Source organism: Xiphophorus maculatus, chromosome 22, assembly GCF_002775205.1.
Source record: "Xiphophorus maculatus strain JP 163 A chromosome 22, X_maculatus-5.0-male, whole genome shotgun sequence".
NCBI classification, from domain to species: Eukaryota; Metazoa; Chordata; class Actinopteri; order Cyprinodontiformes; family Poeciliidae; genus Xiphophorus; species Xiphophorus maculatus.
This window is the reverse complement of record NC_036464.1, coordinates 16,877,739-16,899,945: the sequence shown is the minus strand read 5'-3', so window position 1 is coordinate 16,899,945 and position 22,207 is coordinate 16,877,739. Positions and strand designations below refer to the sequence as shown.

The window sequence follows — 22,207 nt, the reverse complement described above, 5'->3', positions numbered from 1 at the left end:
TTTCAAGCAAAAAATAAATGTTAGTTTAAACAATTTTTCCCAAAGACTTCATTGTTTTCAGATCTGTGAGTAAATTTGATACTTCTACAATAGATACACAAAATTAAACACTTATGTAAACAAAATATCAGGAACAAGATTCATAAAGCGAATGTGGAAGAAAACAGTGCAACTTCAAATTCAAATGCACAATGTTTTAAACTGCAATATTTCTTTCAAACAAAATTCAGAAACTTAATACAAAACAAAATATGATTAGATTTACAGAAAGCTTAAATGTTGAGCTTTATATAATGCTTTTCATGCCACACAATAACACTGTGGCAACACCGCCCATGCAGTTGTAATTTTTACATGGAGGTAGGAAATCAGAAATGCGCTGTGTGTTTTTTGGGTGGAGATAAAACTGAGGCTTTGGAGGAAAAAAGCTGAGGATGAAGTAAATGCCTGACCTGTTCTGCTTACTTCTGACCCTCAGCACAAGCTCAGAGGTGGAGTTATATATTCCTCCCAGGAGGAGACTGAGCACACAGCTCAAGCTCTGTGCATTTTCTTCCCAATTCTAACCATTAGGACTAAGGAGAAAAGTTTCTTTGAACTCATTAAGACTTTGTGCCCATTTTTAGTGCAAACCAGCACTGCAGAGACTTGTTTTCACTGTGTATATGTCAGTATCTTTAAAAGTCCAAACCCTTCTTGTGTATTGAGAAACCTTATGTTTGTACAAGCCTGCAGCTAACTCTTCATAGGTGGGCCTGCTAGAAAGGAATGTGAGATATTAGCCCTCCTCTCACATTTTTTTTTTTACAGCATCTATACAGTCTGTAACATGACAATGATACAGAGATGCCCAGGCGTGACCTCAGATTTACCTCTGCGGGAGTAACCTCTAATCTCTGTGGTCAACAGGTCGACATCATTGAACTGCAAATCACGATGATAAAGCAGAGTGACTATGTGCACAGAGAAAACGTGCGATGGAGGGTTTTTGTGTGAGGAGGTAATGGCGCTGTACAAAAACACACACAATCCCAGTAAACTCAGGAACAAGTGCCAACTGTTGAAGCAAATCTTGGCCATGGGCAGACACTGATGTCAGCGCTGAAACATTGCTGCCAAATTAAGCTCCGAGTTGCAAATGAAAAGACTAAAACTTCACTACAGTTTTACTTGAACAAACAAACTTCCTGAGTTTTACAATTATTACAGTTGTTTTTATGTGGGCAGCTAATTCATCATTTGCTTCAGTTACTAGGGAAGTGCAAATAATCTATGGAATTAGGGTTAGGGTGTATATGTGTACCAAAAAGTCTGGCCTTGCATGAAAAGTTTTGATTGGATGAGGAATATTAAACCAGACAGAATTGTTGCGAAACAAAATAAAAGCTTAAACTGAGTTATTTGTACATAATCTGAAAAAATATAAGGTTAATATCATAATACAATAGTTCACTAAAAATGCATGCAGAGCTTAGTTGCATACTAAGATTGTTACAAGTTAAAATATAGACCAATTTGGCATTTTATATTTTAACCTTTAAATATCAGGTCCTAAATATTTGAAATTTTCATAGTGGTCATTTCCCTGAACACTGACCTCAGCACTGGAGACAGTCTCTACCATTTGCTTCATACATTGGATCTAAAAAGCTTACACAGCCCTGTTAAAATGCCATGTTTTTGGGATGTAAAAACCATGAGACTAATATAATTGTTTCCGACCTTTTCCCACTTTTAATGTGACATATAGGCTGTCAGGGAGAATCACTCAGTTTGATCCATCATTCAATTATTTTTATTTATTCATCTTACAATTTCCCTACAAACACATTCAAATATTGAATAAGTGCCATTATTAAATATTTTTTAAATAATCTAGTATTATTATGCTAATTTAGCTGCAGACTCCTTTTCACCAACAACTTTTCATAAGACTTAAAGCAACAGAACTCCATCCAGAATCACCTTTTATACTGTTATAGACTATTTATCAATAACAAGATCAAATTTGGAATCTGGGATAATACTGTCGTATCAAAGCATGTTTTGGCAAAGTTCAAATGTAATAATTATTTTTTTTCCCCCTTATTAGTAATGTTACCATAGATTTTATAAAATATGCAAGATGTGCTTCTTACCACAGTAAGTATGCTATATTTATTTCAATTAATGCCAAGATTATTCTTGCTTTTCTTGCTTGTTCAGCAGCTCCCTCTGGTGTTAGATGGGTATAAAAACAACTTCTCTTGAATTATGTGAATGTTTGTCCATTGAACATTAGGTGGCAGAATCCAACAAGAATAGCAAACAAGTACTGAAACTGGTGGGTTTATTTGCCTATGAGTTGTGAATCCAATACACTGATAGGATTAAAGTTAACCTGATTTTACAACGTCTTCTGACTGTTAACCCTGCATGGTGTAATTGGAAAAACTACCTGTTATCTGACATTTTCACTGATTTGTAAAGCATGCTTATAATCACTATTTTGAATTGCACCTTACAGGGAGCATGTTCGCAGAATCACAAACAGATTTTTATACGTCAGTCCAACTGCTTCTTATGAGTAGTCATTTTAAATGGTAGAGCTCCAGCATGAGTAATAGGAGTGTATGGGTGGTATAACTTTTGCACCTCTCAGCTGAAGGTGGGCTGGACTGTGTCAGTGACTGCAGGAGGCTCCCACTTTGAAGTGGGATTAACATGCATGGCTAGTCGAGGTTAGAGGTCGTGGGCCTGGTTGTGGCTGAGAAGTCTCATTTTCAGTCAGAATAATAAACAAGTCCTAAAATTGAAACTTTTCCTAATACATTTCCTAAATTCATCTGAAGTTAAATTTGAAAGACAAAAACATGTACAAAAGAACAGAAATCTTGCAGTCAGTCTATACTGTAATTACTCCCACTCTTTGACTTTGAACTGAGCATGACTAACAACCTGACTGAGGCCTTTATCTGCTCTGAGACCTGAGCTGGCTGAATCGTATGACACCGCTGATCTCTCTTCATTTGTTCCGGCTTCATATGTCACCCCCATGACATCATTATTAATAAAACACGGTGACTTTGGACCAGAATCAATCCATCATTTCAGACAAAATGAAGCCATAGGACCAAGATGGGGTCAACACAAATAAAACCATTCCCAGCTGCTGAACCAGACAAACACACTCAGGCATGATATTTACAGCCCACCAGACAATGCTTGGTCTCTTAAAGCACTTTGCAAAAGTATTCACTTGTTCAACCTTCAACGAATTTTAAAACGTAAATGTGAAATAGAACAAAAATGGTACAGGATTTCAATTGTTCTTAGAAAAAAAAAAGTGTTATCCATCATTGTCCTCAGCAAGAAGATAAACCTCCAGTCTACTCCAGTTTGCTGCCTCTAGGTTTCCTTACAGCATTGCGCTGTATTAAGCCCTTACCAGATTCATTGTCCCTGATGCTGAATAATGTCCTCACAGCATGACACTGCCACCAGCATGTTTCACCTTTGAGATGATGTGTTTAGGTTTAAATGCTGTGGCAACCTTATGCCACACATTATCGACCACACTTATAGGCCTTCACAGAACAGCTAAATTTATAGCTGTAGGATAAAATTTCCCACAGCTGGACTCTACTAATAAGGTGTCTTCTAAAGTTGTTGGATGTTCTGAATTTTTATTTAGGCATCAATGTATCAAAGTAAAAAGAGGCTGATTACATATCCACACTACACTTCAAAGAAAATTATAAAGCGTGCATCATTTTCCTTTCCAGCTCACATCCTTTACTTTGTGTTGGTCTATCACGTAAAAATACAATTGAAAATGCAGTCATGGTTTGTGTTTGTAATAAAACACAAGGTAAAAAAGCTCAAGGAGAATGAATACTTTTGAGATGGAGGTCATGATGTTATTTATAGATGTTGTTTTTTTTATGTATTTCCAGTGACTCACTCTGTGGGAGGGTTGAGGTCCTCTGGTCGGGTTTCAAAGAACTTAAGGACCTCTTCACTTTCCGAAATGGAAGAAGGAAGTTTCATCAAAGCCTGTGGGTAAACATAGCATCTGTGTGTATTTAATTTCATTGGAAGCATTTATGACTTGTGACATTTCTGGTGAAGCTGCTCAACCAAAACTGAAGTAAGCTAGTATCTGCAAATTGAGGTAGATGAGAAGACCAGACGGTCTCAGTTTGACAGAAATTCAGTCAAAGCTTGTTAGCCAACTGCATTTATATACAGTAAAGCTTGATGCTTTTACAACAACTTCTCACTAAGAGAAAAACAAAAGCTGTTGCCAAAAGTGGCACGAGTGTTCTTTTTTTTTTTTCCTCAGAAAAAGAAAGTCGTCTTGAATAACATTCCAGGAGTTCTTGATCATCTGAACAAAAAGAATGCAGAGGAACAGGTCTGAGCTGATGATTATACTTTTCTCCACAACTGCTGAGTCATTCCTCCTAACCCCGTGTTTTCCGTGTTTCTTTCATAGGAGTCCTATTAGCACTGCTGGCAGGATATGACCACTACAGATAGAGAAGCTGCTTTCCTGTTGAGGCTGGTGGCAAGGGAGATTAAAAAAAGAGAAGCTGAGCCCTGCATTGAAGATACGTTGGCAAGCGTTTGCGTGTTTCCCAAACTCTATTTGGTGTGTGCTGCAAACAAATGAAAGAAAAAAATGTTTTATGCAATTCTTACGTTGCAGTAGTTATCCAGATGCTTCAGTCTTTTGACAGCTACATCTCTAATGTGACTGCGACGAAACAAGACTTTACCTGAACAAAAACAGAGCAAAAGTTGTGAAATTCAAAAGCAAAAAATGAGGTATACATTTTATCCACCTAAAATCTTTTTAACTGGCTTGTTGACAGTGAAACCAGAGCCCCCTCATTGCTATACTCTGACACTTATCTGGGGGCTGACCTCCAGCAGAATCTAAAAAATAAATTTGACCAAACAGTTCCCTTGCAGAAACACAGCTCAGGCCATGTTGTTCCTCCAGTGTGATCAAAACAACACGGACCATGCCTGAGCTGCGAGACTTATCTAACAAAGGATCTCTTCACTACTCTCCTCCGTTCCGGCCCACAACAACTTTATCAGATTAGACAAATCCTTCTCTGCTAACCTCCTACAGACATGGCCAGCCACAAATTGATTTGGCCTGGCTGCAGCATGGGAGTTGATAAAACAATGCAGTGTGGTGGGCACAGCTGTGGACAGTGTAGGAGGGGAAACAAACAGCCGTTCTGAATGGAAATAGTCAGCCATTTGATTTAATAATTAAAAATTTGGTAAATGACATAGATTTGTTTAACTGATAGTCATATTTTTTAAGAATGCTTTGTGTTAACATTGATGATTGTGGTTTACAGTATATAAAAACATATGATCCAGATTATCTGAAAATCACAACATTGTATAAGAACAATAAAAAAAAGCTTTACGGTTTACTTAAAAGTTTGCACATTACACTTGGCTCCATTTGCATGAATCGCTGAATCAACGTTGAGCAGTACTGATTTGATGAACCTGTTGCTCTGCTGAGGTGTTAAGGAATTCCAATTAATTGAACAAGGTGTGTGTATAGTTGTTAATTTATTGCGTTGCAGCTGTAGAGTGAAACATTTATTACCTGGTAAGAAAGGAATGATTCTCTTCTTGGGATCCTTCTGTCCTGCTTCTATCGGGAATTTGTCAAGGATTCGCATCTGCAAGAGTAAAATGACGTCAATGGTTACGGAAATGTTTCACATTCTCATAAAAAACACCTGAACTGTTTTTGATGCTAAAAGAAAATAAAATATAAAAGGGATATTAAAACACCACATCTCTTTGTTGTCTCTGTCTGTGAATTAAAACGCATTACATCTATTTGTTACTGAATTAACTAACTTCACTTCACTTTTACATGGTAAGGTTAATTCACCCATGTTGACTAGGGAAAAAGTACTGAAGATAGAAAACTGGGCTGTTAAACAACAGACACATAAAGTGTAAACAGCTTACACATAAGAAGCAAGCAACGAAAAAATGTATTAAATTGTAATTGACAAACAGTATCAGCAAAACACACTGGTGTAGTTGTTTCTGCTCTCAGACGGGATTGAATGCTAATACCAGATTAGGGACAAATTTGGAAGCTTGTGCATATCATTAGGTCATGTATAAAAACATGCAATGCTGTGAAAACAATTGTCTCTTATTTTTTTTTCTGTGTTTACCTCAGTCAAACCTTTCAGATTACCTAACAAATTTGGATGTCAGACAGACACACTGCAAAATGCAGTTTTCAAATGATGGAGTCTCAGTAGTGACTCCACGGGAGTTTCCAAAAAACAAAAAACACTTCTGACCAAAAAGAACACAAAGGCCAATCTTATGGCATGTTGATGATACCTGGGAATTTGGGGAAAATATTCGATGGGCCTTTTTTGCGATGTGCGTTCTGAGATAAGACTGACACACAATTTCCAAAACAGGCCATAATAACCCACAGTTAAATAAGATGGTGAACGTGTTATGGTGTAGCTCTGTTTTACTGCTTCAGGGCCTTGATTGGCATAATTCATGGACCCATGAATTCTGATTTCTGTCAGGAAATCCAGAGGGAGAATGTCCAGCCATCTGTTTGTGACCTTGGACTGTAGACTTGGATTATATGGCAGAAAAATTATTCAAAGTGAAATCCAGGAGAAGTATGCAAGGAGGAGTATCTTCTCTTTTTTTTCACAACACTGTACTGCCATACTCTGTGTATATGCTGCAAGCTTTGTGAGGTGGATGAGCATGTTCTGCTGAGTGCAGGAAACAGCGGAGAAGTGTTTCTAGTTTTCTGGCAACAAACTTTAATAATTTCATAAATACACATGAGAGACCATCTGTAGTAACAGCAGACCTGAAATCCAGATGTAGTCCTGGCTAAGACGTTTTTGCCTTGCCCTGTTCCAGATGTGCTCCCTCTGACAGGACAGAGTGTGGGTGTCAAACTGAATCACATCGAGCTCCAAGGAGGAGGAGACCTTAAGACTAGTTTCACTATAAACTGATTCAAAAAAAGAACCAGGTGGACAAACAGAATCCAGTTGGTGGGTAAAGTTGGACCCAGCCTGTCTGGGTCTGTAGGAGTTGTTTGTAAGACTTTTCCTCAAAGGGGTGGTTTGGTTTCCCATGTTGCGGTTCTTTGTTTCCCTGGTCAACTCCACTGCCTTTGCTAAATGTCAAAATTACTTGCAGGGCACATCATTTCCTCCTCTGAACTGGGCAGCTAGGAGGCTTTGGGTTGTGTAAAAATGACAGTCATCACTTTGTTTAGGGTAAAGCAGAGGGCAGGGCATAAAGAAAAGCATTGGTTAACCACACATGCAGACAAGCCACTAAGATTGAATCCTTTTGCTCCAAGAACTAAGAAGGGCAAAAGCTGACAAATGCATAAAAAACCCACCCTGTCTTTTTGTATGATCCAAGATAAATAACAGAGTTTAACAGAAAGGGTACAAACTTCATGTTATAACAATATATTGGCAACTTCATTATTTTTTCTGAACAGGAAAGTTGCACACTCAGCTTCACACTTGAATGTAGCTAATCACCCGCGCAAGTCAGGAAAGTTCACATGATGTGTTCCTATTCAGAAATGAGGATGAAATCATCCTCCAGGACCTGCCTTGACAGTCTCCTGAGCCAACAGATTTTTATGATTTAACGTCAACAACTTAGAAAGACAACATTGCCTACATTATATTTATTATTCATTTTGGGGATACACAACCACATGCAGTGGCTCTCAAAAGTCTTCAGGTTTCCTGTTAAAATGCCATCTTATTTCCTGAAAACAGTCAAAATTGAGATTTGGAGTAACACTTTGCAAGAGAGCGTGGGCAAGTCATTCTTAAAGATTTTCTTGTTTTTTTTTTGTTTTTGTTTTTTTATTGAAATCTTCAGGTTACATGTCACAATAAATCTGGAATAATTTTTTCCATCACAAAAAATCTGGCTTTTCAAAAGAGGTTGTTACACTATGTGTCATAAAATATGTGTGTATTAACTGGCAATGTCTCCCCAGTGAAAATGTCTATGCTTAGCAGGTGCAATTATCTTATGACGCCTCTTAGGCTGTTCCCTTAAAATTGGGGTGAATTCTCCTGAAAGTGGCAGCACATAATTACGACACAAAATTCCAGAAACAGGAGAAAGCAAAGCAGGTTGTCTGAAATAATAACTGTTGACATGTTAAGCAGTTTTACTAAGCTGTGAGAACGAGAGCAGCTAAAACAAAGAGAGACTGAGAACTTCAGCAGACAAAGAAGTGCTCTGGGAGGAATCTGGGACAGGGGGAGTAAGGAGGAATGCTACAGTGGGAAAACGATCTGATTCCATCTCTGGGTTGTTATTTGACACCTACTTGATAGTTGTTTTCTTCAGAAAGGACAGTCGTAAAAGAGTTTTTGTCAAAAACTCTCAGATTTGCTTCGAGAGAATAACATTTTTAATGGAAGAAAAACTCTACCATGTCACACAAATCATTCTACTCATATGTTTAGCAACTTTACCTCTGCTGGATTCAATTCAATTCAAATATACCTTACTTATGCCAAAGGGAAATTAAATGTTTTGCGGAAGTATCTTCAAAGTGTCACTGTGAATGGTATTCAGTGGGCGGAAAGGATGCTTGGTAGCAGTCAGGCTTGACTTTTTCTGTGTGACGGTTTCGTAATTGTCATGATAAGCTAACAGCTCAATATCCAAGTACAGAGGATATTCATCAGTAACATAAACAAGACTATCAGCTGTTGGCAAGCACTGCTAATCTACATGCTTTTGCTGCTCCAATTTAAACCTCTGTCTGGTTGTACAGTTAGAAGATGGACAGAATGATGTTGGAATCAGGGTTGTAATCCTCGCCCATTATGATTGATGGAAGAGACTATTTGAACTTCAACCTTGTCTCTCCACTCTTTGGTCCTGCTCCATGTTCATGAAGCCTCCTTTTCAACTTTTCTGGGATTTGGAGTCATAGTTTGGTACTATATGAGCTCATGCTAATCTGGTACTCCCAATTGAAAAAAAAGCAATGGTAATTTTTACGCTTACGCTCCACAGCAACTGTCAGAAAGAAAAAAGGTAAGAGCAAAAAGCTTTATGTCTGCACAGCATCCAAAAGCAGAGGGAATAATCGTCCAAATGTGCAACGCGTTAGCCAAAAGAATGATGAACAAAAGTCTACAAAAAGAATAAATCAGACCCGATGTAACAGAGCAACTGCCACATGCTGCCACCATGAGCAAAGCATTTCTAGAACGGGATTCAGCACAACAACTTTGTGTGCTGAACAGCAAGCTCACATGATGTACCTGTGCATTTCACCTTAATACAGACGACAATTTTTGGGCCCAAAAACGCAAGCATTGTTTTACTTATGGACCTAACTTTGGACAGTCACATAAAGTCAAATATTAAATCAACTATTACAGAATTAAACATTTCTTTTCAAAAAAGAACAAAAAGGTCAACGCATTGCTTTTAATTTTTTGTAATAGTTTCTTGTCTTCTTGCCTTCGTCCAAAATAAATAAATAAATAAAATAGATACATCAGGCAGCTGTGGCTAATTCACAATGTTACTGTCTGAAACCTTCTTTATCATTATCATAAAAGTCTTTATGACTTTTATGATAATGATATCATAAAACTATATAGTCATAAAAACATTATATAGTCATAAAACTCCAGACTATATAATGTTTTAAAATCATCCCACTGGTTAATCAGCAGAGGAAGACCTAAATTAATGTCAGAGTCACTTTTCAAATTTAAACCATCAGCTTTCTTGTGTTTGAAAGATGAAACACAAATGTACTTCCATTGCCTTTATGTAAATAACGGGGGTTTTCTGGGGGTTTTTTAACTAACTTGTGAGTAGGATGTAGGTCAGACAAATCAAAATGCAGACAGAATAAAGCTGATCTTGTTCCAATTTCTTCCAAAAATAATGACGACTAAGGGCTTTTAGAAAAGGTCTCTGTCCAAAAGGAAACCAGGCCAGCATGCACACTCCCCATGTGGAAAGCCCTTAAGCTTGACGAACTGACGAGTGCACCCCCGCTTACGTCAAACTTGCAGGTCATAAAACATTTCCTTTGCACATGTAAAAGATTATTTGATACATTTTGCACAACACTGCAAAAAAGGTTTAATGAGCAACTGGATGTCTTGTCAGATGGAAATATCCTGTTCTTCCAATTGATTATAGTTTACTAGCCACTGGGTGTATTGCTTGCATTTCCTCTGCAGAAAATGTTTGTTTATTGAGGAACAAGAAGGACACTATGTCAGTCATTTTGTAGTGACAGCCACTCATTTGTTGCTCTTCAACAAATGATTTACAGTGCCAGACAAACATATGTCTACACCAGGAAACCACGGACGTGACTAATGATTACGCAGACAGGAGAGATCCTCTGTTGTAGTCTCATTGAGCAGCTGAATTTTCCACGGTATTGCTAAGGGACCGGAAAACAAAAGGTTTCCTGCAAGCAGCCCATCGGAGTCACGGCGTTCTGGAATTCAGTCTGGAAGAAGGGGTTATCAGACAGAAGCAAGAGGCATGCAGGAATGATGTGTTTTTTCTAGATTTAAACCTCTCTTACATTTAAATTTCAATGTAGGCCTCATTGAAGTTTAAATTCATTATCTTTCCAACAAACAAGCTGTATCATGCGTTAATTTAAGCATTTCAGATATATCCTCTGGAGGGCTTTTGCTTGACTTTTTTTGGAGACTTTGCATTCTGACAGAGGTCATGTTTTTTTCCTGTATCTGCTGTCTGGATTTCCCCTCTTGTCTTGGTTCTAAGCAGTCATCCTAAAATAGGTTTAACACAAAAGCAAAGCATCTGCATCAGCTGAGCAGAAAGTAGAGGCCTTAAGGTCACACAGACTTTATTGAGTATAATTAGCAACACTAGATGAGGCAACCCTAAACAGAAAATGTCAAGTTTTGAGAAGTATTCTATAAATGTGAATTAAAGCTGTGAAAGACTTTTGTTTTTGCAAGCGTGACTTACCTGCAAGTCAAAAAACTTGCTATATCTTCGGTAGATGACATGGGAACTGGAGTCTGAGTAAGTCACTTTGATAAGATATACCTACAGAAGAAAGAGTAGACAAAAAAGCCTGGTTAGGAACACTTAGCAAAGGACACAAGGCACCACTTTATGCCTCCTGACTTAACTTCAAACATTCTCAGAGGTCAAATAAACAAATTAAATCTCTCTTTTTTGATCACACTTCAGACAGCATTATGGGAATTAACAAGTAAACAACAGATTTCAATTACTAACTTGATAAATTCTTTAAAAATGGTTTACGCTCAAGTCAGTGTGGTTGAGAATGGGTGATTTATAACTGTTTACAATATAGCTCAATAGTTGGCTTCATAGCGGCCACTGTTAAAGATCATTTCCATTGTATCAAAAGCTTCTAAAAACAGTGACTGTGACCACAAATAAGTGATTAAGAAAACCAACTACAGGTGGAGAAACTAAACAAAGCTTATGCTAAAAGAACCTGATGTGTGATAACCCAATATTACAGAACCTGTGTGTCTGTGAATTGGAAAACAGAAAGTAAAGTTGGTGTTAGTGGCTACTTAACTGATTAAAATCTTAGTAAAAGAGTATAAAACAGTGAAGAAATATGACTAGAGTCATCTCAAACATGGATGCTGCTGTGGAAGTGGGGAATGTGGAGATAATGTTAGAAACTGATGCATTTAACTAAGTAAATCTCAATAAAAAAAATACTGAATCACAGTCAAGATCATGCTATCTTAAAATCATGCCACATGTGCTTCTATGTTGTTGCATAAAAACTCTACCGGTTACATCCACCAAATTTTACATCCACCTGAATTTTGTATGGCCTTGAGCACTAATAATGCAACACAAAAACACAATCTATAGTTGTCACATTGCCATGTAACAGAGTGCAGGCAACCAAATACACAATAACATGCTGAAATAGATCAAACTCACATTCTATAAAATTAACAATTTTAGATTTATGGCCCGTCTAGTTGGCTTAATTGATTTTTCTTAAATGACACTACAAAGGGTGGCAGAAAGATATAAAAGCAGAAAAGCAAGAAATACAATCAGTAAACAGGACATATCAAATGACACAAAGACCAGTAGCTTTTGTTTCATCCACATTTTCTTATACCTCTCAGTTTAGGTGGAACTTGTTAACCTCTGTCTATTTGCCAAGACTGCATGGTAGACTTGGTAACTGTTCTTTTAAATGCCAATCTCACTTAGCAGTAAATTTATTTCAATAATTCAATTCAAAAGCTGAAACTTTTGTAATCTATGGTTGTGCCTGGTAATATTTCTGTACTTTTGTAATTTTGAGTTTTTAGCACCAAACCATAATTGTCAACTGTAATAAAAATTAGTATGTTTTACTTTTTCAATGAAATTCCTGAAATGAATACATTTTTCAATGATATTTCAACTTGATAAGATGTCCAGTATTCCATGATTAATTTAGCAAAATATCAAAGTTGTGTTGTATATTAAATGGATAAATCATTAGTCCATGCACTACTCAAACAGAGGGGCTTACTGTTAAAGACAAAAAGCATAACATGACAATAAAAAAACTTTTTTTTCAACCTTTGTCTCACTATTGTTGTCTAGCAATGCACATGGAATCAATGAAATGCTCTACTTACAATCATAGTGTTGCAGAAGTTAGCTCTTTTACATGTGGTCTCAAGCTGCTGTGCATCGAGTTGGAAATGCAGTTTTTGTTGTGCAAACATTGTATTACGTAAGGACTGAGACAAAAGCAAGTTTTCTATCAACACTCTATTGAGAGACAAGCAGCCTGGCGGATTAGTGTGAGGATGACTAAAGCAGTGGTACAATGTTAAATATAAGAGACGTTTGATTAATTTGGATCAAAACAAAAGTTATCTGCAAAGTGTGGCTGAAACACGAAAGAGTTACTTCTTTCTGATGAACTAAACCTGGAATGTTATTTTTCAGGTTTAGTTTATTTTAGTTTAGTACGTAGAAATCTTGTAAATTAGATTTCTACGTACATCGCCACCGTCATTTTGCAGCTCCTGTGCCACATGTTCCTGGAAGAAAGTGACAATTTACCAGCGTGGACAAAAACAAAAAGCTGCTTCTTTCCTCTGTCAAACCGGACAAGAATTTCCAGTTGCTTAGCTCATAAAAGATAAGATCTTTTTGTCTTTGTCCTCCTCCTTCCTCAGAGGAATTTCCCAGTCAAACCTTCCATCTGGCTTTATCTCCCCTGAGAGCAAGTCTCTGCCCTATGTTTAGCAGCCTTGGGGAGGAATTCTCAGCAGGAGATGGACGATGGAATTGATTTAAACTCTCAGGTTAATCACTTCAATTGAACCTGATGGACACATTGATTTTTCAAATCCCAAAGGAGAAGTTCTTGGGGTTTACTGTGTTGAACTACTTTAAGCAGAATCATAACAGTGGTCTGTAACAAGAGCTTTAACAGAGAAAACAACAAGCTATTTCAGTATCATTTTTCCCAGAACACTAAATTGTTTCCATATCTTTATAAACACTCAACACATATACTTAGAAAACGACACTGATTACGGGAAAAAAATAAATTTAAAACCTGACCTCAGTGTCATACCCTGAAGGTGGTAGTACCACTTGGTAGTGGCTTTCTGTAGTTTTCTGAGAGGGTCCTGATTGAGCCCCAAAAAGCTAAGTCTTGACCACCAGGTGCACACACCATTTTGTGGAGTCTAAAACCAACTTAAATTTTTGAATCAGCCTTTTTCTAATATCTTCCCTGAAGCCAATTTACCTTGGGAGACCCCATCCAGAGGTTGAAGTCCCCAGGCAACATCAGCCCCAGGATAACAGCACTATAGAAACCCCCTGTGGTTTTTGTTACAAAATCATCTCTGAGCTTTAAGATTGGTCCATCCATCCATTAGTCTCAAGAATGGATGGAAGGACCATTACATAATCCATCCATCCTTTGTCTTCATTTTTCAATTTACTAAACTGACGGATTTAAAAAAAAAAAAAAAAATTTCTTATACAAGATCAAACATGGAAAAAGTTACATTATATTTTACTATCCTGTTAGTGGGTACAGACCTGATCTGTGGGAATTTTTTATAACGTATGATAGTTGTATTATGGGATTACTGAGTTAGACATTCTAATTGAATTCTTGAGCTATGAGATTAACTGTAAACTATTTGCTTTGTTACTGCAATACTTTAATGTTAAGCCAAATGAAGATGAAGGTATTGCAGAGTACTGAAACAATTACAGTGCAGATACCTCTATTATAAGATAATAAAACAGAAACTAATTAGGTACATATTGAACGTACTAGCATTGAATATGCTAGTAAGCATATTACAATACTTTAATTACAAAGCATTGTAATTAACTTACATGTCAGTTGTCAACCTTGGTTGAAGCAGAACTTTATGGGCGTCCTAGTATGAATGGCCTTACCCAACATAGACACTTGGATCATAATTTGATGCTAAAAAGATCACTTACGAGAATGTTTTCACCCACTATCCTTCCAGCTCTACCAGTTTAACAACCTGTCGGCACGCCTTAAGATAAACTTGAGTACCTAAAGGCTGTCTTATCAAACTTTGCATAGCACTTGTCAGTGCCACAAGCAGTTTGGGTGAAAGTCTTCTAACGTGTGGCTGAAACAGGGAAGAGTTATTTCTTTCTACTTTATTGAATAAAGTCGTCGTTTCTTCAGGCACTCACCATCTACCAACATGGTCAGGTAATTATAGCAAAATTAGTTTCTACATTTATGGGCTGTGCTTAGCTTTTTGTGTTATTTTGATCACTTGAATGTTTCTGATCAATTCAAGGGTTATATGTTTGTAAAATGTTTTGTAAAGTACATCTTTGTTCATGACTGCATATGCATCCTCTTTGAGGTTAGATTGCATTTCACAATAATCAGGAGGCATGTCCCATATTTCTAGTTGTTTTCTCTTCTCTTTATAGGTTTTTATTTTTCTTCTCTATCTTTATTTAAAACTATGTTTGAAAGTACAAACACAGTTATTGATTTCATCTTTATGTGAAAATAAAAAGGCTAAAAACCTTTTGAAATGTTGACTTGCTAGTCATTATGAAATAAGTTATTTTATCCTAAATGTCATCACGATATTAAGACTTTTTCTGACAAAACTAAAAACGTTATGGTATAGCTATAAAACTGTATAAAAGATCTGTATTGTAATAGTTTTTTTCACCTGCAAACGCAGAACTGTCAGTTTTCACCTACTCTCTTAATGAGTTCACAAACAGAATCTGTGAACATTACTTTAAGCCTTTTGTTGTTGCTTGTTAGCCTTAGTCCTAACAAAATTCAGAATTATTCTGCTTTCTTAGCATCAAGACCACAAAAAGTAATCCATTAGACTATGTCCATTATAGACATTATAGAGATCTTCCTATTCACTTAGCAATGCAGCCTGTCTTAAAACTTACATTTTGCTTATAAAATCTGCAATAAAGTCATAGTACATCTCTGTGCGTTCATTTAAACTGCAGTTACTGAGTCGTGTTGTCCTTTCTCATTAGACTTTTATGAAATAAAGAAATCATTACAATCACTAAACATTAATCTTCCCATAAGATCTTTTAAATGCGCTGGGGTTTTTGTACATTTGTTTGACGGTGTGTGTGTTGATTTTCATTTCACTTCCTTTTTATTTTTGTGCATTAAAAGTCTGAAACCTCACATTTTCATATAATGTAAATCTATATTTTAACTTCTAAATCTGACAAAAGTTTAAAAAATACTATGTGAAAATACATCTCCCTTTATTCCAGGCACTTAGCAAATAGAAATAATTTTGCTAATCCTACCAGCCCTAACACAGGGATGTTGACTCTGAAATGATACGAGATAATGAGTAGAAAAAGATCCCATGTCCCTTGTTATAAGGTTTATGTGAATATTTGTTTATAGCTTTCTTTAGACCATTTTACCCTTTTCACCTCAATAAAATTGCAGTCTCCCATTGGATTTTAGAGTTAAGTGAGTCTTTTTCTTAATCACCTCCCTGTCATTTTGTTTATTTTTCTCCTCTCTGATGAAAATGTTGCAGACTGTCATGAGTCTTGGAAGAGAAGTACAGTCAGTAGCCAAACTTTTCTTCAAATCTAGTCCAAAGGCTAAAAGTCCCCCAAACCTTTTTTATAAGCATATTAATGTAAATTCCCACTGCACAGATCACTTTTTGGCTTAAAGTGACTGTGTTAGGTCGACTGTGTAATAAGCATTTATTAGCAGAGAATCTGTTCCTAAATTCCACTATAAAACAAGGCAGAAGAAACAATGCAATGGATGTGCTTACACAAGATATAGATATGTTGTCATTCTAAGCTGTATTTCTTTATGTTTCTTTGATTTCAGCATTTTGAGAGTGACTAACATCTATGCCACAACTTTATTACTGCTGGTGACCCTTCTGGTACTTCTTTACTTCAATGAGCCACAAAACATTTCAACACATCAATCTAGTCACAACCACGACCGGAGACCTGCATATTTAAAAGAAGAAGGTCACGATGCTTTACACAAAACTTCCCAATTGTCAAATTGGCAATGGGAAAGGAGGAGGGTGTCACAAAACCTAACACCAAGATGTGAACAAAACACAATGGTTGAAAATGTCTCTGGCTTTCATTCCCTTTCCCCCATGATTCAAGACTTTCTTTACTATCGTCACTGTCGTAGTTTCCCCATAATTCTGGACCTTCCTGACAAATGTGGAGGAGATGATGAGCCTGAGGACGTCTTTCTTTTGCTTGTTATTAAAAGTTCCCCAAAGAACTATGAGCGGAGAGAGGCTCTGCGCAAGACCTGGGCTGCAGAGAGGTCATATAAAGGAAAAGTGATTCGAAGAATCTTTATTACTGGAACTGAAGGTTCGGGTTTCGAGGAGGAGAAATTGAACAAACTTGTCAGGTGGGAGCACCAACATTACAATGACATCCTCCAATGGGATTTTAAGGATTCCTTTTTCAACCTCACTTTGAAGCAGATACTTTTCCTTGAGTGGATGGACAGACGTTGTCCACAGGCTCGATTTCTACTGAATGGTGATGATGATGTTTTTGCCCACACTGACAACATGGTTGAATATCTTCAAAGTCTTAAAGATAATAATGGAAATAAGCACCTTTTTACTGGCCATCTGATGAAAAATGCGATGCCTGTAAGAAACCCAGAGAATAAGTACTTTGTTCCGCTACAGGTGTATGAAGAAGAGGTTTTCCCAACTTACTGTTCAGGTGGGGGATACCTTCTGTCAGGCTATACAGCTTTGGTCATTTACAAAATAGCTGCGTTGGTCGAAATTATTCCTATAGATGATGTTTACATGGGAATGTGTTTGGCTGTAATGAAACTTAAACCTGACTCTCACATGGGAGTGCAAACACTATATTGGCACATTCCGTCCAGACAAGTTGATAAATATGACCCCTGTTACCTTAAGGATATACTTTTGCTTCACAAATTCATGCCCAGTGACCTATATTTCTTGTGGCAAGAAGTACGGAACCCAAAACTCCCATGTAGTGCTAAAACATGAAAAACAGTTGAGCCAAAATAAACTCAAATGAACTGTCTGAGCAAAACCTGGGTCAAAAAAAGATTTAAGTAATTGGTTAGTTAGGCAGGTAGTAACACATTATAGCCTGTTATTTTAACCATAGTGAGAAAGCTAGGTACTTGTAGTAGTTATTTAGTAAGTAAGCTAGCTACCAATACTAATAAACGTATTTTTGCAGCTATACCATATCGCTTGTATCGCAGGGGTTTTAATGCTTTGATTCTAGATTTGATTAGTTAATTACAGAAAAAACACTGTAAAAAATAACAACACTCAAACTGTGAAATCTAAACATATGCTATGTGAACTAGTTTAAATGAGCATCAGATTTCTGAGTGCAAGTGAACACAACATAATAATCCGTGAGCTATGTTGCAGGGTTTTTTAGTAGTATCAATAAGTAACTTAATAAAACTGCTATACAATGTTGTTTATGAAATTTTATCATTGTTTATTATTGTTTCACCTCTTTCCCTCCTGTTGGAATGTTACAATAATTAGTAAATGTAACTCATAGTCTAATTGTAAAAGAAATGTTATCTGTTAATTCTCATGGAACCTGTTTTTATATTTGTTACATGTGTTGACATAATGAATGTTTCTTGTACATTTAATTTGGTATTTACATTGTTTTTGTAATCAAATGAAAGATCTTAAATGTTCTTTACTACCATAACTCCTACCAAATGCCTTCTGAAGTCACATAAGTTAATGAATAAAGTGCACCTGTGTATGATTTAATATTAGTTTAAATGTAGCTGTCAGGTCTCAAGAGTTAGTCATTGAATTAACAACATCATGATGATCAAGAAATACGCCACATAAAGTCAAGGATAATTTTGTTAACAGGTTTAAAGCAGGGTTAGGTTATAAAACAATATTCCAAGCTTCGAATATTTGATGGACCACAGTTCAATCTCATGAACTGGAGAAAAAAAACTGAGAACAACTTCAAATCTACCAAGACAAACTGATAGGTTGGGCAAGGAGAGCTCCATTAAAATATCTGCAAAACACGATGAGTGAGAAGAGGATAACATGACACATCAGTACAACAAGGGGCACAACTACCGTATTTTCCGCACTATAAGGCGCACCTAAAACGCTTCAGTTTTCTCAAAAGCCGAGAGCGCGCCTTATATATGGACCAATATTGAGCCACAACAGGTCTCGCAACTATGGTAAGCAGCCGCCGACTTCATTTTCCCCCGTAGAAGAAGCGCGTGGTGCACGCTCGGTTTTGTGTAAAGACCCCACAATGGCTCCTATTAAGAGACACGCTTACGACGCAGAGTTTAAGCTCAAGGCGATCAGTCACACAGTAGAACACGGTAATAGAGCAGCAGCGAGAGAATTTAACATGAACGAATCAATGGTGCGGAAGTGGATATATATTGTGATTGCACTAACGTTTGATTTACCGCAACAGTATCAGACTGTTTTTACGTGTTTATTGAATCGAGGAAAAGTTCCCCTCCACTATACGTATGTTATACCTTGCTGTTATTAAAAGATAAACTGTGTCACAAAAATACCACGTCACTAACTTTACCTCGGGAAAAATAATTAAACAGCTGCTTATTCATTTTGGGAATGAACGGAGTTTTCAGAACGCTGGTTTGTAATCTATTAATAAAGTTTGACTTACCTATATGACTATTTTGTTGACATTCCCTTTAGCGCAGTTCCATCTAATGGATGCATAACGTAACCCCAGCCTCTACTGTGCGCCTTATAATGAGGTGCGCCTTATATATGAAAAAAGTTTTAGAATAGGCCATACATTGAAGGTGCGTCTTATAATGTGGTGCGCCTTATAGTGCGGAAAATATGGTATTAACTTTCTGAGGTATATGCAAATACATTATAATAAATTTTTGACTGAACAAAAATTTCAACTGTTTTTGAAAATTGCATAGCATTTTATGCTTTACAAAAATGATGTGCCAATATGGCTGCCAAGCAGCCAGATTTGTGTTGCATTTGCCTCGCCTTCACAATGTACCTACAGCATCTGCATCGGAACGAGGTTGGATCACATTTACGCCATAAATAAATCAATCTAAACTTTTTTTGCAAATGTACAAAGACCATGTCCTCCAAACGGTCTTTGTACTGTTGATTTGGTCCACAGCCAATATCATGTTCATTACTGTATTCATATACAAATGAATCACAAAAAGGAATTTATTCTTCCTTTTCTTTTTAATAAGTAATTTATGAGTTTTTAGCACCAAACCATAATTGTCAACTGTAATAAAAATGAGCATGTTTAACTTATTCAATGAAATTCCTGAAATGAAAACATTTTTCAATGATATTTCAACTTGATAAGATGTCCAGTATTCCATCATTAATTTAGCAAAATATCAAAGTTGTGTTGTATATTAAATGGATAAATCCTTAGTTACATTTGGGTAACATGGACTAAATCATTAGTCCATGTACTACTCAGAGGGGCTTACTGTTAAAGACAAAAAGCATAACATGAAAATAAAAAAAACTTTTTTTCAACCTTTGTCTCACTATTGTTGTCTAGCAATGCACATGGAATCAATGAAATACTCTACTTACAATCGTGTTTCAGAAGTTAGCTCTTTTACATGTGGTCTCAAGCTGCTGTGCATCAAGTTGGAAATGCAGTTTTTGTTGTGTAAACATTTTATCACGTAAGGACTGAGACCAAAGCAAGTTTTCTATCAACACTATTGAGAGACAAGCAGCCTGGTCGATTAGTGTGAGGATGACTAAAGCTGCATCAAGATAGAACCTTAAAATCTCAAATGTGTTAAATATACGAGACGCAGTGGCACAACAGGTGGCTAGGCAGTGTATACAACGCATATGGGCGCTGCACTAGAGGGGGCCCAAAAACAATGTGGGGAATTTTTTTTTTCTAGTCACCATTTTATGTACTTAACAGCTGTTTGTATGTGAAATTATCAATAACAGAGGAACATCACTGATTAGGCGCCCCCCTCCCTGCCAGCCGCTCTCCCCTCCCATACAGGTAGCTTGGGCAGCGGCCTTTCGAGAAACCGCTGAGGCGCGGTTTTTTTCTTTTAAATTTGTAGTAATGCCTTGACAACAGGGAGCTAAAGATGGGGCGCAGAAAAAACTTCGGGGCACAAAACAGAAAACGGAAGAGGGGGAAGGATAAAGATGTTGGAGAGACTAAGAAAAGCTTTTCAAAGTGGTTGAAAGACAGTAGTAGTAATGTACGTGTATCAACAAGAGAATTGTAAATAATCAGGTTAGCTTAAGCTAGCCTAAAATGACAGGCGGTTGTTGTTGTCCAATACGGGACGCAATTTATTCCGTATTGCTATAATGTCTGATAGACACACTTATCACACACATCTCAACAATAAGTGTAATAATAATGACCAAAACAAAACACGGGAAATATTAGGGTCAGCTAAATTGTCGTTGCGGGACCTAAATAGGACCCCACGAACTGACGCTGTTGTCATGGTTACTGTTAGCAGAGTCACTCTTCGGCACAGCGTTCAACGTGACAGCATGAGACTCACACGGGTTGTGGCTTTCGTGTTGAACCCCCTTTGCTTGAAGGACACACCCTTTACTGTACACTAGTGTCTTAAATTAGACAGGTCACGTGATGTGACACACAATAATCCAATAATGATAAAAACAACAACAAATGATACATACTGAATCATACTGTCAACACCCCCACTTGCTCACATTTGGGTAACTTTCTCTGTCTCTTAATACTTCTACCAAAATACATTCATGTTACACCAAACATAAACATTTCATACTTCCTCAACTTAATCTTTGTTGCTGGTTTAGTTAGTACATCTGCAACCATTTCATTAGTTGGACAGTACTCTAGAAATACTTTTCCTTCATTTACAACTGATCTGACAAAATGATATTTAATATCAATATGTTTACATCTTTGTCTATACACAGAATTTTTGGCTAAGGATATGGTACCCTGATTATCCTAATAAATCTTAGCTAAATAATCCATACCATCCATGTTGAACAACAGTTGTTTCAAGTATAAGCATTCCTGTACAGTAACAACTAATGCCATGTACTCTGCTTCACATGTAGATAGAGATACTGTAGGCTGTCATTTGGTCTTCCACGAGACCAACGGACCATCTCTATTTAGACTCATACAGTAACCTGTTGTACTTCTTCGATCTGTTACATCGCCTGCCCAATCGGCATCACTGTATGCATATATAAGGTTATCACAGGCACCCTTTTTAAAACATAGTACTTTATCTTGTGTGCCTCCTAGATACCTAAAAACATGCTTTACAGTATTCCACTGTTCTGTGGTTGGGTTTGCAAAGTACTGTGACAGTTTGCTTACAACAGAGCTTAAATCTAGCCTTGTACATGTTGATAAATAGATTAAGCTCCCTATTGCCTCCCTGTATTTTCTGACATCATTCATTACTTCAGCATTATCAGCATAGTTAAGTTTCTGCTCACAAGGGGTAGTTCGTGGCTTACAGTTCAGCATGTCAAACTTTTCCAGTATTTTCTTTACATATTTCGACTGT

General features: G+C 37.0%; 2 protein-coding genes across 3 annotated transcripts in view; one reads left to right on the top strand and one right to left on the bottom strand.

Annotated features, from left to right (window-relative positions):
* The window catches only part of sh3pxd2a (SH3 and PX domains 2A), a 78,734-nt gene that overhangs the window by 45,497 nt on the left and 11,030 nt on the right, over positions 1-22,207 (bottom strand). For both annotated transcript variants that reach the window (XM_023326983.1, XM_023326984.1), the window contains exons 2-5: positions 11,050-11,130; positions 5,621-5,696; positions 4,684-4,760; positions 3,944-4,035 (exon numbers count right to left, since the gene is read on the bottom strand). In XM_023326983.1, coding sequence (XP_023182751.1) covers positions 3,944-4,035; positions 4,684-4,760; positions 5,621-5,696; positions 11,050-11,130 — 326 coding nt within the window. The remainder of the gene's footprint in view (positions 1-3,943; positions 4,036-4,683; positions 4,761-5,620; positions 5,697-11,049; positions 11,131-22,207) is intronic.
* LOC111606492 (N-acetyllactosaminide beta-1,3-N-acetylglucosaminyltransferase 3-like) lies at positions 14,675-18,801 on the top strand. Its single transcript, XM_023326986.1, has 2 exons — positions 14,675-14,806; positions 16,457-18,801. The coding sequence occupies exons 1-2, from the start codon at positions 14,799-14,801 to the stop codon at positions 17,637-17,639; spliced, it is 1,191 nt and encodes a 396-aa protein (XP_023182754.1). The 5' UTR covers positions 14,675-14,798; the 3' UTR covers positions 17,640-18,801.